The following is a 15871-nucleotide window of genomic DNA, read 5'->3' as shown; positions in this document are numbered from 1 at the left end:
CTCTAACTAATAATACTCACACACAGTTGTTCATCCACAAGTGAAACACCTACCTGCAATTTTATCCTTCCCAAATTTCATTTTGGGAAATTTACCTTGAGGGACAGCATGTTTCTGAAATAAAGCCATACTATATTTTCCCTCTTCAATATTATGAGGCATTGACGTTACAAGTAACAGAAATCCAATCCTTTTTTGGATTACTTAGAAAAAAGTAATTTGTTAAAAGATTTTATTTATTTATTTGAGAGAGAGAGAGAGAGAGCACGAGCAGGGGGGAGGGGTAGAGAGAGAGGGAGAGGCAGACTCCCCGCCGAGCAGGGAGCCCAATGTAGGACTCGATCCCAGGACCCTGGGATCATGACCTGAGCCGAAGGCAGACACTCAACCAACTGAGCCACTCTGGCGCCCCTAGAAAAAAGTATTTTATTGTAATAATTGAAAAAGGAGCATAAAAAATGGGTTCAGGCATGTCTACCTTCAGGATGGAAAAAATTAATTTCAATCAATTGTAAACCTCCCCCCTACCATAATTTTCTGGAGCTGACCTAATTTCTAGGGGGGGGGGGGGCTTGAATACTGCTTAACTCATCTGCTCCTTAAGCCATTTGTACACCAGGACTTCATTGTCATATCTGGACTTCCATCATTAGTACCCAAAAGTTGTTGCTAAGATTTGTCTCTTGCACATCAATTTGGTCCCTTAGATCTAAAGGCTCTCTTCAATGTTCTCATGCCAAACTTGGGGGACAGAGGATGGGAGTTATAGAGGATCATGAAAGTCTTTCTGCTGCATCTGGACCACCCCCAGGCCAGAATTCTCCTTCATAAGGCTGTTTCTAACCTGGTCTGCCTAAATGAATCATGCAGTTGTTTCTGACATGGAGTTAAGCAGAGAACAGCGCCCCTTTGCTTTTAGGTTTCTCAGACCTACTTAGAGTCTTCCCATCCTTTCTAGTTAATTCTATTTAACTTTCAGTATTGAAATCCATTTAAGACTTTCCATAAACAGTTGTATTTGGGAATTCTTCACACCCAATGAAGATTAATTAAAAACGGATTCATGCACGATCATACATCAGAAGTCATCTTCCATCCAGATGCTAAAAAAGAAACCCCAACCAGACTATGAAAAACATAGTACATACATAAAACATATTAAAAGTGAAATACCTAAAATGTCTTGCTCCTCCAACAACTTCAGTAGGAAGTGAGTGCTTAGTAGAGCAAATGTGCTATATGCTGTGAGTGAGCTAGCAGATGACTATTTATTGTTCCTGTCTATACATCAAACTCTAATATTTTGACTATTACAACTACTTTGAATAAGAGAAATCTAATAGTTACAGTTTCAAACTTATTCTTTATTCCAGAAGTTCAGATCTATGATAGCGATATTTTGCTTGGGTCTTAGGCCAAATATTTATTTTAAAACTAGGCTATTCAGCCTTCAACTCAGATGTTCTGAGCTCCTCTAAAATATTACCTCCTCCTTAACTATTTCCTTGTGGAAATAGTAAAGAAACGAATGTTTTCCTTCACTAGTTGTCTTCAGGACCAAAACTTCCCCGTCTTCCCTCTGATTAATGTGGACATTTATATAGTTTCTGGGTAAGCGTGGCTCTTCTCTGCTGGCTTCTTTTGATACCCCTGTCCCACCCCTTCCCATCCTCCTTTCTAGAACGTCTTCTGTTTTGGATCTTAAATTCCTCAACCAAGCTAGATGTTAATTTCCAAGGCCCTTCCGCTCCTGACAGACTTGGGACTTGTGAGGTCTCAGGAAACGGACTTGGTGACAATGACCATAAACCATAAGAAAAAGACCTCTAACAGCCTAGAAAATTAAGCAAGCTGTCCGTTATATTACAATCTTTTGTAATTTTCAGAAAGCATCCTCGTATTTCTGGAAAAATTCTTTAGTTCAAAGGCCAAAGATAAGACTTAAGACGGACCCGCAACCAGTGTGCACGCCTTATTTTTAAATTTTATTTTTTTTAAAATGTAAAGTAAATATAGACCATATGGTAGAAAATTTACAAAATAAAGACACCCCCCTCCCCCCCCGCCTCCATCCGAATGCAGAGATTTAATTCATGTGGAGGGATTCCTCCTGATTTTTCTCCCGCTCTCTCTCGGCTCGCACCTCGCAACCTTGACCCAGGCGCGCAGCCGGAACCGCAGCGCTCGGGGCGGCGCTAGCGCGCACGGGTGCGCCGTCGCCATGGTAACCGCGGAAGCCAGGGGCCTAGGGAGCGGTGAGTCGAGGTCCCGCGCGGAGGGCCGCGGTGGGTGCTCGGGGTGGGGTCGGGGGAAGGAATGGGCATCTCCCCGCGTGGCCGCTGGGGCTGGAGCCGGAGGGGAGTGGGCGTTCACCCCGGCGTCCTCCGGCTTTGCTTCTGCCCAGAGCTTTGCAGAGCGGCTCCCGCCCCGCGGGCAGCCTCGGAGATCCCCGAGGGTCCCTGAGGGATTCAGGCCGGAAGGCGAACGCCCGGGTCCAGAAGCGACGGGTGTGCGCCCCGCCGGGCCTCCTGGGACGCGCGGTGTGGCCGCCACTCTCTGTTTGCTCTTCTTCAGGCCTTCCTCTGTTTAACCCCCCGGGGCCCAGGGCTGCCCTTTAGGGCCCTCTCCTTGAGCTGGGGACTTAAAATCCTCAAGGGACCACGTTTTTTGAAGAAAGAATTCAATTAGCTTAAAAGTCCCTTCAGATCTATTCGTCATAACTTCGAGCTTGTCTGCCTCCTTGCCCTTTATGTTTCGCATGACCTGGATTGCCGCTTTCTTCTCTCTTTAAGACTCCTACTACTCCATGATGGGTGTCCCCACTTCTGGGAAGCCTTTTCCGAACCTCCCCGCTGCGAGTCTAATTTAGCTGTCCAGTGTCGTTACTCTCAAAGTGCTCTTTGCTTCTCTCCATTGTATCCCTTAGCTCATCGTCATTGCTGATTTACTGGTGGCGCCCCCACTGTGGGGAATAAATGGCCTATGGGGTAGGACCGTGGCCTCTGGGATGTTCTATTATTAGTTCCTTAGCAACCTCAAAAGAGTTCGCACTTCATAGTTAAAAGGAAGAGTTTGTAGACCTGCTTTATTTCCAACACGAATTAAGGAAAGCAGAGCAGGTGCTGTTCTCATTTCGCGAATAAGGAGTGTGAGTTCAGAAAAGTCTATTAAATACCAGAATTAGGACTAAAGCATGGGCCTTCTGACTCACAGACTGCTATGCCATTCTGCCTTCATAGTTCCAACCCTGTCTCCCCTCTCCGTGCTTACATTCTCTATGAACTTTTGGCTATAGGCACCTAGGTTGCAATTTTGATTTATAACTTTTATGGGCAAAGAAAATGTAATTTATTTTTGTTTCTAGTTTCTTTTGGGAGCACTCACTCATTGATTATTAGGAAAAAAAATAATTGAAACGTTCAACTGGTTTTAAAGTTTAGACCAATCTGTAATTGGCTTCTTTGTCTAATGTCTAATTTATCTTATACAAAAATACTTAGGTTCTCAGATAACTTCTCCCCTGATTCTCTCCTTGAGATGGTGTCCTGGTATGTGGATATATGTGGATTCACAAGATTTTTGGGAAAGTGTTCAAGGTCCCGTTGTCATGTTTGGGGTCATGTACCTTGTGAACAGATCTCTCCTGGTTTGATCAGTGCCCTGAACCTTCTTGTGACTTCCTTTCCACCCTGGTGGGGTGGTTTGGCCCACAGGCCTCCCTCCCTACAGAACTTCTTCACCCTGCTACAGCAACCATGTGGGGGCAAGGGCCCCTGCAAGACTCTGCCACTTCTGGATCTCATCCGTGTCCTAGAACAGCGGTCCTCAAATGTTTTGGTCCCAGGACTCCATTATACTCTCAAAAAATTACTGATCCCAAAGAGCTTTCCTTTATGTGGGTTTTATCTAGCCATACAGTAAGCATTAAAAATATACTGAGAATTAAAAACATGTTTATTAATTCTTTTAACAATAACAAAAATAAGCCCATTTTATGTTAAATATAAATTACATATTTCTCATGGAAGGTAAGTATTTTCTAAAACAAAAATATTAGTGAGGAAGTAGAGTTAAACATTTTCAATATAGGGGCGCCTGGGTGGTTCAGTCGATTAAGTGTCCGACTCTTGATTTCTGCTCAGGTCATGATCTCAGGGTCATGGGATCCAGCCCCGTGTTGGGCTCTGTGCTCAGTGGAAAGTTGCTTGAGATTCTCCCTCTCCCTATGTTCGCTCTCTCTTTCTCTCTCTCTCAAATAAATAAATCTTTTAAAAAATTTCAATATGTAGAATATTGATAACAGGGAGAAAGGAAAAGCTATGTTACTATGATCATCCTATTAGTACTTATAGTCACAGTAAAAATACTTCAAGATATTTTAAAACTTCTATGTTATAAGAAGAAAAAACCATAAAGAATAGAATTCTTTGCTCTATCTCCAAAAGACAGTATGAAGGACACAATCAGCCGTAGACCACCAAACATGACAGGAGAGTTTACTTTTTTTTCTCCTGATTAGATGTCTTTGAAAAGGCAGGTCTAAAGATAAATGCCCTGGAAGACTTCACTTTGTCCTTTTATTTCAGAAAGGCTGATCTCAGTTAGTCTAGATTTGCACTAGAATAGTCTTGAAGGTTTGACCATAGACCACGGTGGCTTAAGTCCTAGGACTTTGTCCTAGTCCAGTGGTTCTCAAAGTATGGTCTGACGATTCCCCAGGGATCCTTAAGACATTTTTCAGGGAGTTCACCAGTAAAGCTATCTTCATATTAATTCTTACACATCATTTGTCTTTTATTCTCATTCTCTCACATGTTATGGTGGTTTTCTAGAGGCTAAATGACAGGTGATACCACAACATCACATGTCATGGCAATGAAAGCAGAAGCAGGTATTTGAACCCATCTCTTTTCTGTTAAGCCAGACATTAAAGGGAATTGCAAAAATGTAAAATAATGCCACTCTTCTCATCAAATTTTCCTTGTAAAATATATTTTTCATAAGCTATATATATATATTTTAAAGATTTTATTTGTTTATATGACAGAGAGAGAGAGCACACAAGCAGGGGGAACAGCAGAGGGAGAGGGAGAAGCAGGCTCCCCGCTGGGCAGGGAGCCCGATGCGGGGCTCGATCCCAGAACCCTGGGACCTTGACCTGAGCTGAAGACAGATGCTTAACCGACTGAGCCACCCAGTGCCCCCCATAAGCTATATTTTGTATGTTAACATGTAACTGTTTTAAGATGAATTAATAAATAAGGATTTCTAAGTTTTAATTTCTAATATGGTAAATGTTTTTTTCTAATATGGTAAATATTGATAGATATAACCCAAATAAAAATTTTGGGAGCTCTCCATTTTTAAGAGTGTAAAGAGCCCCGAGGCCAAGGAATTTGAGAAATGCTGCCCTAGTCATGTTAATTCTGGGCTGACATGGAAATTAAGCTCTATTCAAGGGTATATCAACTGTAGCTTTGAGTATTCTGGCCTGAATCATATTTCCAGATTTGATCTAGTTTATTTACAAATCTCTGAAATAACCTGGGACCACACTGATCTCTAGATGCAGAATAATCTGTCTGTAATCAAATGTTTGGTGGTGGTAGAATAGAAAATAATTTACTCACACCTTGTGTAGGACAACTGTGTATTAAAGAAAAAGAATAATAATTACCATCTTTTCTTTTATTTCACAAATGCTTTTGCTGGAGGAATGATGATATGATGATGATAGGTTTTGCTTCCTGAGTGCTCACCATGTGCTTGGCATATGCATCATCTAATTTATTATTTCTTATAACAATCCTATAAACTAGGTCTAGTGTTACTCCTACAAGAGATTAGGTAAATCACCCAGTATTATGCAGCTAATAAATTGCAGGATTGGATGGTAAACTCAAGTCTTTCTGACTCCAAAACTCCCATTGTTCTTGACTGTGCAGAAAAGCAGTGGGAATTGCAAGGTTGATGTTAAGAATTATTGAATACATACATGTCAAGAATTGTGGTAAGTCTGAAAGTGACACAAGAGAAATGTAAGGCTTGATCCTTGCCCCCATCCAGTTTATAATCTAATTAAGTAGATGTCTTCTATACTTGAAACAAATAGAAAATAATGTAATACCATCCTTGGTAAGTCTATATATATATAGACTATATATAATGGCCTTTGAAGATCATAGGAGGGAGAGGCCCATGTGCATTCTAGAGAGGAGTCAAGGGAAGCTTTAGGAAGAAAATAGGTTTATAGGTTGGCCTAAATAGGATTTGGAGAGTAGGAACGGAGGAGGAAAAAAACATTATTCTAGGCCTAGTAATAGGAATATGTATGAGATGTAAATAGGATTTTCTCAGTATCTTCAAGGTCTCATGTCTGGGCCCCCACTAGGCCGGTGAGGAAAGGCATTTTAAGCATATTCTGCCTCTGTTCTCTAAGGTTTGAATATGGATATCTATAGCAGATATGTTCCAGAAGATCACAATGTTATTAATAGGGTGATGAAACCATTTATTGTGTGGTAATGATAGACACCTTTGAGAGTAAGAGGATGCTATTAAAAATTACAGCAGGGGAACAGATGTAACTGGAACTGCCCTGGGTCCATTGAAACATATGTCACCCAAGCTATTAACCATAAACACCTGCTGTCTAACTTCTGTTAAATTCTCTCTTGTCGATTTCCTGGTATAGTTCCAGAGAGGTTATTCAAAACTAATGTTTTTTCACAGTGTGACTTGTGCCCCAATGGCGGATCATGAAATCAATTTGGTGGGTTGCACCAGCCTTAAAAAATGTAATGGGAATAGGCACGCCTGGCTGGCTCAGTCGGTAGAGCATGTGACTCTTGATCTCAGGGTCCTGAGTTTGAGCCCCACGTTGGGTGTAGAGATTACTTAAAAAATGAAAAATTTAAAAAATACATAATGGGAATAAAAACTTCAGTATATTACATGTAGTAAGGATAAATAGTATTTTGGTTAATGATATACATGCAGGTATACCCCATATATGCAATGTACCCAGGACAACAGTGTCCAAGTGTCCATTACCACTGCCAATAAGTTATTTGGTTGGTTACCTTATTAGTAGAAGATATATATATGTATATATATATTTACATATATAAAATTGAAATAAGATATACACTAATATATACTATATAATACAATAAAAATAATTTATACTATGTGTAATACAATATATTAAACAATATATATGTATTTGGACAGGACATCCACCTCATGGTCTAAATTAGCTGTGCAAGCTCTAGTCATCATGCTTGCAATCCAGTGAGAAGGAATTACACTTTCCTAGAAGTTGTATACTACATGACTACTTACATCTTAGGTCTACTATTTGGACATATGGCCACATCATGCTGCAAGAGAGACTGGGAAGTAGTTTTATCCCAATATAAATATAGGTTTTTAAAAAATGTGTGGTTAAAAAAAAGAGAATGGGGTTCTGTTCCTAAAGAAGGGGAGATCAGATTTTAGGGAAGACAGCTGTGTCTGAGTACTATAACAGGGGCTCGCATGATCATGAGGAGCCTGGAAACGAACAGGAACCAAGGGAGCTCTGGAGGGTCAGACCACAAGAACCACAGCATGTTCTCATAGCAGGAAGTTTGATCAGTACACCCTTGCTGTCACCTTGATGAATGACCTTCAACTAGCCTCATGTTCCTGTGTCCCTTGTTCAAGTGTCAAGATCCTGGTCATTTATTTTGAAAGCTAAAAAACTTAACTCACAGATACAGAGAACAGATTGGTGGTTGCCAGAGCCACCGTGGAGTTAGGGGTAGGTGAAATGGGTAAAGAGGGTCAAAATGTAAAAACTTCCAATTATAGGATAAATATGTTTTGGGAATGCACTGTACAGCATAATGACTATAGTTAACAATACTGCATTGAATTAAATACAATACTGTATTGTATTTGAAAGTTGCTAAGAGATTAGATCTTAAAAGTTTGCATCACAAGAAAAAAAGTTTTGTAATTATGTGGGGTGATGGAGTTAACTTACCGTGATAATCATTTTATAATATATACATAGATCAAATTATTATGTTGCATACCTTAAACTAATACAATGTTGTATGTGAATGAGAAAATGAAATGATTAAAAACAACAGCAGAAAAAGTGTCAAGATCCTAGGATTGAGCACCTGATTGGCAGAGCTAATTTATTTTCTTGCCCCCAACCTTGTGCTGAGATGGAGAGGAGGAGGATTTTGCCTTTGGCTTATATAGTGGGAAGTTAGCTTTATCTTCCACTAGAAATCTCTAAAATGGAGATAGGGATTCTTTAAGAAAGTGTGTGTGTGTGTGTGTGTGTGTGTGTGTGTGTGTTAGGAGGGTGGAAAGTTAGATGCTAGCACTCAAAAGGATGTTTTTTCCATATTTATTCTGTAAAATGAAGGGAATTAAATGAAACAATTTCAAAGATAAAGTTTGGGCCAAATCTTATGGTGGAGTCATGGCTGATTGGCTAACAACTCCCATTCCCAACCTCATCTACCTTGCTTGCTTCTATTATAAAGGCAGGAAAATTGAGAAACTTGCTTTTTTTTTTTTTCTTCTTTTAAATATAGGGATACAATCTGGCCTTTGTTAGGGCTTGTCAGGAAAGATTTTGTTTTGCTTTCCTTTTAAAAAGGCATAGCTATCCTCTGGAGGATTCTCTCTTTTTCCTGCCACAAATGCAGATGTGATGCCAGGAGTTATGACAGCCCTCTTGTCACTATGAGGCAATAGCCATGATGATGAAAGTCTTACACACTATGATGGAATAGAAAGGTAGAAAGAGCTTGCGTCTGTATTTTTGAGCTGCTGAACCATCTCCACCTTTAAATTTCTTGTTATGTGAAAAAATAATCTTTTACTTTTAAAAGTCAATCTTACTATTTTTCTGTTATCTATAATCAAAGAATTCCTAACTTCAACAGCTTACAAGTATACACGTTTAGTAAAGGTAGAGATTAATGTAGGGTTATGTAGATAGAGATGTTATTCTGTCTAACTAGATTGCCCTTCCTTCTGACTTCTGAATGACCAAATCTTGCCCATTCTTTATGGCCCAGCTTAAATGCTGTATTTTTTTTTTTTTTTACTAAATATATGAATCCATTTATCCCATTTCCTGTGTCTTCCCCCACGCTCCTGCCACAAACATGATCCTGAATCTTATGTTGAATCTTGCTTTTCTTCTTTTTTAAAAAATAGTGTTACTGAGTCTATTTGCATTCCTAAAATGTCAATTTTAATTGCTTTGAACTTTACAAAAATATATCTTGATATATATAATCTTTTGGATCTACTTTTTCCCATTAATATTATATTGCTAAGATTCATTCATATTGTGTGCTTCAGTTATTTATTGCTGTGTGACAAATTACCCCCAAATGTGGTAGCTTCAAAATGGCACACATTCCTTATCTCCCAGTTTCTTGGGCACAGCTTAGCTAGATCTTTCATTTTGGCATCTCTCATGAAGACACAGTCAAGGTGTTGCCTGCGACTGCAGTCATCTCAAGGTTCAACTGGGGCTGATCCACTTCCAAACTCATTCAGTGGTTGTTGGCAGAGTTAAGTTCCTCATGAGCTAATGGATTGAGGGCTTCCATTCCTTATTGGCTGCTGGCCAGGGGTTGCCTTCTGTTCCTTGAAAGGTGGCCCTCTCCATCATATTACATAAGAAGAGCCAGGGAGAGAATACCAACAAGGCAAAGTCACAGTCTGCTATAACTGAATTGTGGAAATGACATCCCATCACTGTTGCTGTATTTTCATTAGAAGAAAGTCACTATGTCCAGGCTGCATTCAGGGGCAGGAATTACACAAGGGTATGAATACCAGGAGACAGGGTAAGAGTCACTGGGAGCCCTGTTAGAAGCTGCCTACCACATGGTATCACTATAATTTATTCATTTTAACTACTATATACTATTTTGTGTGACTTTGCTACAGTTTATACTCCTGTTCTTGGGCTTTGTTTTCCTGCCCAGGATTTTTGCTGTTATGAACAGTGATGCTACAAACATTCTTATACATATGAAGGGGACTATGCTACTCTTCTCTGAATCATTACCAGTTTAATATGTGTTCTGCTAGACTGAGCACAACGAATTCCTTGATTAATTGTGCCTGGGATTAATCTCATCCCTTCTGAACTCCCATAGCATACCTCATGTCTTATGATATTTAGCACTTGTTACCTTTTATCACACTTATTTTGTGCATGTCATATTTTCTCCCTTAAAATAATAAGTCATTGAGGGCAGGAAATAAATTTGATTCTTCTTTGTAATTTACATAGTGGCTACACAGCACTTAGTACATTAGTAAGCTTTCAGTAAGCATCACTGAATGAATAATTCTGTCTAAATGTCAGTGCCTAAGTTTTAAAGTTTTAATCTGGCTCCAGTAATCCCTCTGTATTTCTCAGTTTTCCCCAGCATGAACCCTTGTTTAGGCAGGTGAATCTCTTTAGCATTCTCTTTCAATCTTTTCCTAATAAATCTAGCCACATTGATCTGCTTCTTCTGTTCCTGTTGCATTTATTGTTTATATCACACATTCAGCATTTTAGTATATATTCAGGCAGTGTGCTCATTTATAGTAGGTGCACAATAAACTTTATTGATTGCGGGATGAAGTAAGCGTCTTATAATTATTTTCAACCAGTTAAGTATTTTTATCCCATCTATATTGTCAGTTGACTGATGAAATAAGCAGATAAACAAATACTGATTTGTTTGAGTAGATTACTATTACTTTTTCTTGGCTTCAGGTATTTTGGGAGTTAATGGAGCCAGAAGGACCTCCAGAATCAGAGAGTTCAGAAAAATCAGTATTTTTCTCACAGCAAGAAGACGATGAAGAAGAAGAAGATGAAGAAGAAGCGAAAGAACCAGAGGAAACGGCCACTCTTAATCCTCTCTTACAACCTGCTCTCACAGGGGATGTAGAAGGTTTGCAGAAGATTTTTGAGGATCCTAAGAACCCTCATCATGAACAGGCCATGCAGCTCCTCTTGGAAGAAGACATCGTTGGGAGAAATTTGTTGTATGCAGCTTGCATGGCTGGGCAAAGTCATGTGATTAGAGCTTTGGCAAAATATGGTGTGAACCTGAATGAAAAAACCACCAGAGGTATTTTGTCTTTTTTCTCTCATCGATATTACTTATGACTACCTAAAGATGCTATGTACCATCTCTAAAGTTGGATAAATTTGATGTGCCTGCTTTATATTTTGCATATATTATATATAGTATACATATATATGAATGTGTGAGCATGTGTATACATGTTGATATAGTATAGCATAGTAGTTACGTACACAGACTTCACTCTGTTTTTTTTTTTTTTTTTTTTTGAGAGAGAGCCTGCATGTGCATGTGTGAGTGGGGGTGGGGAGAGGGGCAGAGGGAGAGAGAGAATCTTTTTTTAATTTAAATTCAATTTAATTAACATACTATATTATTAGTTTCAGAAGTAGAATTTAGTGATTCATCAGTTGCATGTAACACCCAGTGCTCATTATATCACATGCCCTCCTTAATGCCCATCACCCAGTTACCCCATTCCCCCACCCACCTGCCCTCCAGCAACCCTGTTTGTTTCCTAGAGTTAAGAGTCTCTTATGCTTTGCCTCCCTCTCTGTTTTCATCTTATTTTATTTTTCCTTCCCTTCCCCTATGTTCCTCTGTTTCCTAAATTCCACATAAGAGTGAAATCATATGGTATTTGTCTTTCTCTGATTTATTTCACTTAGCATAATACCCTCTAGTTCCATCCACATCGTTGCAAATGGCAAGATTTCGTTCTTTTTGATGGCTGAGTAATATTCCACTGTGTGTGTGGACACATTTATATATATATATATAGAAGAGGTGGTATATATATATATACCTCTTCTTTACCTATTCGTCTGTCAATGGACATCTGCACTCTTTCCATATTCTGGTTATTGTGGGCATTGCTGCTGTAAACATTGGGGTGCATGTGCCCCTTCAAATCACTATGGTTATATCCTTTGGATAAATACCTAGTAGTGCAATTGCTGGGTCACAGGGTAGCTCTATTTTTTTAAGGATTTTATTTATTTATTTGATAGAGAGAGAGAGAGAGAGAGAGAGATTGAGAGAGGGAGAGCCGGAAGGAGAAGCAGACTCCCCATGGAGCAGGGAGCCCAACATGGGGCTCCATCCAGGAACCCTGAGATCATGACCTGCTGAAGGCACACTCTTAACCAACTGAGCCACCCAGGCATCCTGGGTAGCTCTAATTTTAACTTTTTGAAGAACCTCCATACTCTTCCAGAGTAGCTGCACCAGCTTGCATTCCCACCAACAGTGTAAAAGGGTTCCCCTTTCTCCGCATCCTCGCCAACATCTGTCGTTTCCTGACTTGTTAATTTTGGCCATTCTGACTGGTATGAGGTGGTATCTCATTGTGGTTTTGATTTGTATTTTCCTGATGCCAAGTGATGTTGAACATTTTTTTGTGTGTCTGTTGGCCATTGTATGTCTTCTCTGGAGAAATGTCTGTTCATGTCTTCTGCCCATTTCTTGACTGGATTTTTTGTTTTTTGGGTGTTGAGTGTGATAGGTTTTTTATAGATTTTGGGTACTAGCTCTTTGTCTGATAATACATTGCAAATATCTTCTCCCATTCTGTAGGTTGCCTTTTAGTTTTGTCGACTGTTTCCTTTGCTGTGCAAAAGCTTTTTATCTTGATAAAGTCTCAATAGTTCAGTTTGCTTTTGTTTCTCTTGCCTTTGGAAACATGTCTAGCAAGAAGTGGCTGTGGCCAAGGTCACAGAGGTTGCTGCCTGTGTTCTCTAGGATTAGGATGGATTTGCCATTTAGGTATCCATTTAGAGTTTATTTTTGTGTATGGTGTAAGAAAGTGGTCCAGTTTCATTCTTCTGCATGTGGCTGTCCAATTTTCCCAACACCATTTGTTGAAGACACTGTTTTTTTTTCCATTGGATATTCTTTCCTGCTTTGTCAGAGATTAATTGACCATAGAGTTGAGGGTCCATTTCTGGGTTCTCTATTCTGTTCCATTGATCTATGTGTCTGTTTTTGTGCCAGTACCGTACTGTCTTGATGATTACAACTTTGTAATACAGCTTAAAGTCCAGAATTGTGATGCCTGCAGCTTTGGTTTTCTTTTTCAACATTACTTTGGCTATTCGGGGTCTTTTCTGGTTCCATACAAATTTTAAGATTGTTTGTTCCAGCTCTGTGAAAAATGTTGTTGGTATTTTGATAGGGATTGCATGGAATGTGTAGATTGTTTTGGGTAGCATAGACATTTTAACAATATTTGTTCTTCCAATCCATGAACATGGAATGTTTTCCCATTTCTTTGTGTCTTCCTCAATTTCTTTCATAAGTGTTCTGTAGTTTTCAGAGTACAGATCCTTTACCTCTTTGGTTAGGCTTATTCCTAGGTATCTTATTGTTTTTGGTGAAAATGTAAATGGGATTGATTCCTTGATTTCTCTTTCTTCTGCCTCATTGTTAGTGTATAGAAATACAACTGACTTCTGTGCATTGATTTTATATCCTGCGACTTTGCCGAATTCCGGTGTCAGTTCTAGCAATTATTTGCTGGAATCTTTTGGGTTTTCTACATAGAGTATCATGTTGTCTGCTAAGAGTGAAAGTTTGACTTCTTTGCCAGTTTGGATGCCTTTTATTTCTTTTTGTTGTTGAATTGCTGAGGCTAGGACTTCTAGTACTATGTTGAACAGTAGTGGTGGGAGTGGACGTCCCTGTCGTGTTCCTGACCTTGGGGGAAAAAGCTCTCAGTTTTTCCCCATTGAGGATGATATTCACTGTGGGTTTTTCGTATATGGCTTTTATGATATTGAGGTATGTTCCCTCTATCCCTACGCTGTGGAGAGTTTTTCTGAAAAAAGGATGCTGTATTTTGTCAAATGCTTTTTTCTGCATCTTTTGAGAGGATCATATGGTTCTTGTCCTTTCTTTTATTAATGTGGTGTATCACATTGATTGATTTGCAGATGTTGAACCACCCTTGCAGCCCAGGAATAAATCCCACTTGGTCGTGGTGAATAATCCTTTTAATGTTTTTTTAGCTAGTATCTTGGTGAGAATTTTTGCATTCATATTCATCAAGCATATTGGTCTGTAATTCTCCTTTTTGGTGTGGTCGTTATCTGGTTTTGGGATCAGAGTAATGCTAGCCTCACAGAATGAGTTTGGAAGTTTTCCTTCCATTTCTATTTTTTGAAACAGTTTCAGAATAGGTATTAATTCTTTCAGTGTTTAGTAGAATTCGCCTGGGAAGCCATCCAGCCTTGGACTCCTGTTTGTTGGGAGATTTTTGATTACTGATTCAGTTTCTTTGTTGGTTATGGGTCTGTTCAGGTTTTCTATTTCTTCCTGTTTCAGTTTTGGTAGTTTATGTGTTTCTAGGAATGCATCCATTTTTCCAGATTGCCTAATTTGTTGGCATATGATTGCTTATAATATTCTCTTATAATTGTTTGTATTTCTTTGGTGTTGGTTGTGATCTCTCCTCTTTCATTCATGATTTTATTTATTTGGGTCCTTTCTCTCTTCTTTTTGATAAGTCTGGCTAGGAGTTTATTGCTCTTTTTTTTTTTTTAAGATTTTATTTATTTGAGAGAGAGACAGAGACAGAGACAGAGCATGAACGGGGGGAGGAGGCAGAGGGAGATGGAGAAGCAGGCTCCCTGCTGAGCAGGAACCCCAATGCAAGGCTCAATCCCAGGACTGTGGGATCATGACCTGAGATGAAGCCAGATGCTTAACTGACTGAGCCACCCAGGCACCCTGGAATTTATTGATCTTATTAATTCTTTCAAAGAACCAGATCCTAATTTTGTTGATCTGTTCTATTGTTTTTATTTCTATATCATTGATTTCTGCCCTAATCTTTATTATTTCTCTTTTCTTGCTGGATTTAGGCTTTATTTGCTGTTCTTTTTCCAGATCTAGGTGTAATGTTAGGTTGTGTATTTGAGGATTTTCTTATTTTTTGAGAAAGGCCCGTATTGCAATATATTTCTCTCTTAGGACCACCTTTGTTACATCCCAAAGGTTCTGAACTGTCGTGTTTTCATTTTCATTTGCCTCCATGGATCCTGGTTAACCCATTCATTCTTTAGTAGGATGCTCTTTAATCTCTATGTATTTGTGGTCCTTCCAAATTTTTTCTTATGGTTGACTTCAAGTTTTAAAGTATTGTGGTCTGAAAATTTGCATGTTATAATCTCAATCTTTTTATACTGGTTGAGACCTGATTTGTGACTCAGTATGTGATCTATTCTGGACAGTGTTCCATGTGCACTCGAGAAGAATATGTATTCTACTGCTTTAGGATGAAATGCTCTGAATATATTTAACAGAATATATCTGTTAAGTCCATCTGGTCCAGTGTGTCATTCAAAGTCCTTGTTTCCTTGTTGATCTTCTGCTTAGATGATCTGTCCATTGCTGAGAGTGAGGTGTTGAAGTCCCCTACTATTATTGTATTATTATCAATGAATTTCTTTAATTTTGTTATTAATTGGTTTATATATTTGGCTGCTTCCAAGTTAGGGGCATAAATATTTACAATTGTTAGATCTTCTTGTTAGATAGACACTTTTATTATGATATAGTGTCCTTCTTATTACAGTCTTTGGCTTAAAATCTAGTTTGTCTGATATAAGGATGGCTATTCCAGCTTTCTTTTGATGTCCATTGGCATGATAAATGGTTCTCTACCCCCTCACTTTCAACGTGGAGCTGTCTTTGGGTCTAACATGAGTCTCTTGTAAGCAGCATATAAGATGGGTCTTTTTTTATTAATCCATTCTGATAGT

The 15871-nt window shown here is 39.0% G+C and overlaps 1 protein-coding gene across 1 annotated transcript in view; it reads left to right on the top strand.

The window, feature by feature from the left end:
• Nucleotides 1–2164: 2164 nt before the first annotated feature.
• Nucleotides 2165–15871, top strand: part of ANKRD45 (ankyrin repeat domain 45) — a 54197-nt gene continuing 40490 nt past the window's right edge. Inside the window, exons 1-2 of the mRNA XM_032393393.1 lie at nt 2165–2255; nt 10796–11156. Of these exons, the coding sequence (XP_032249284.1) occupies nt 10811–11156 (346 nt within the window). The 5' untranslated portion in view covers nt 2165–2255; nt 10796–10810. The remainder of the gene's footprint in view (nt 2256–10795; nt 11157–15871) is intronic.

The sequence above is a fragment of the Phoca vitulina genome, unplaced genomic scaffold (genome assembly GCF_004348235.1).
Source record: "Phoca vitulina isolate PV1807 unplaced genomic scaffold, GSC_HSeal_1.0 scaffold73, whole genome shotgun sequence".
In the NCBI taxonomy this organism is placed as follows: Eukaryota; Metazoa; Chordata; class Mammalia; order Carnivora; family Phocidae; genus Phoca; species Phoca vitulina.
This window is presented reverse-complemented; position numbering and strand designations above follow the sequence as displayed.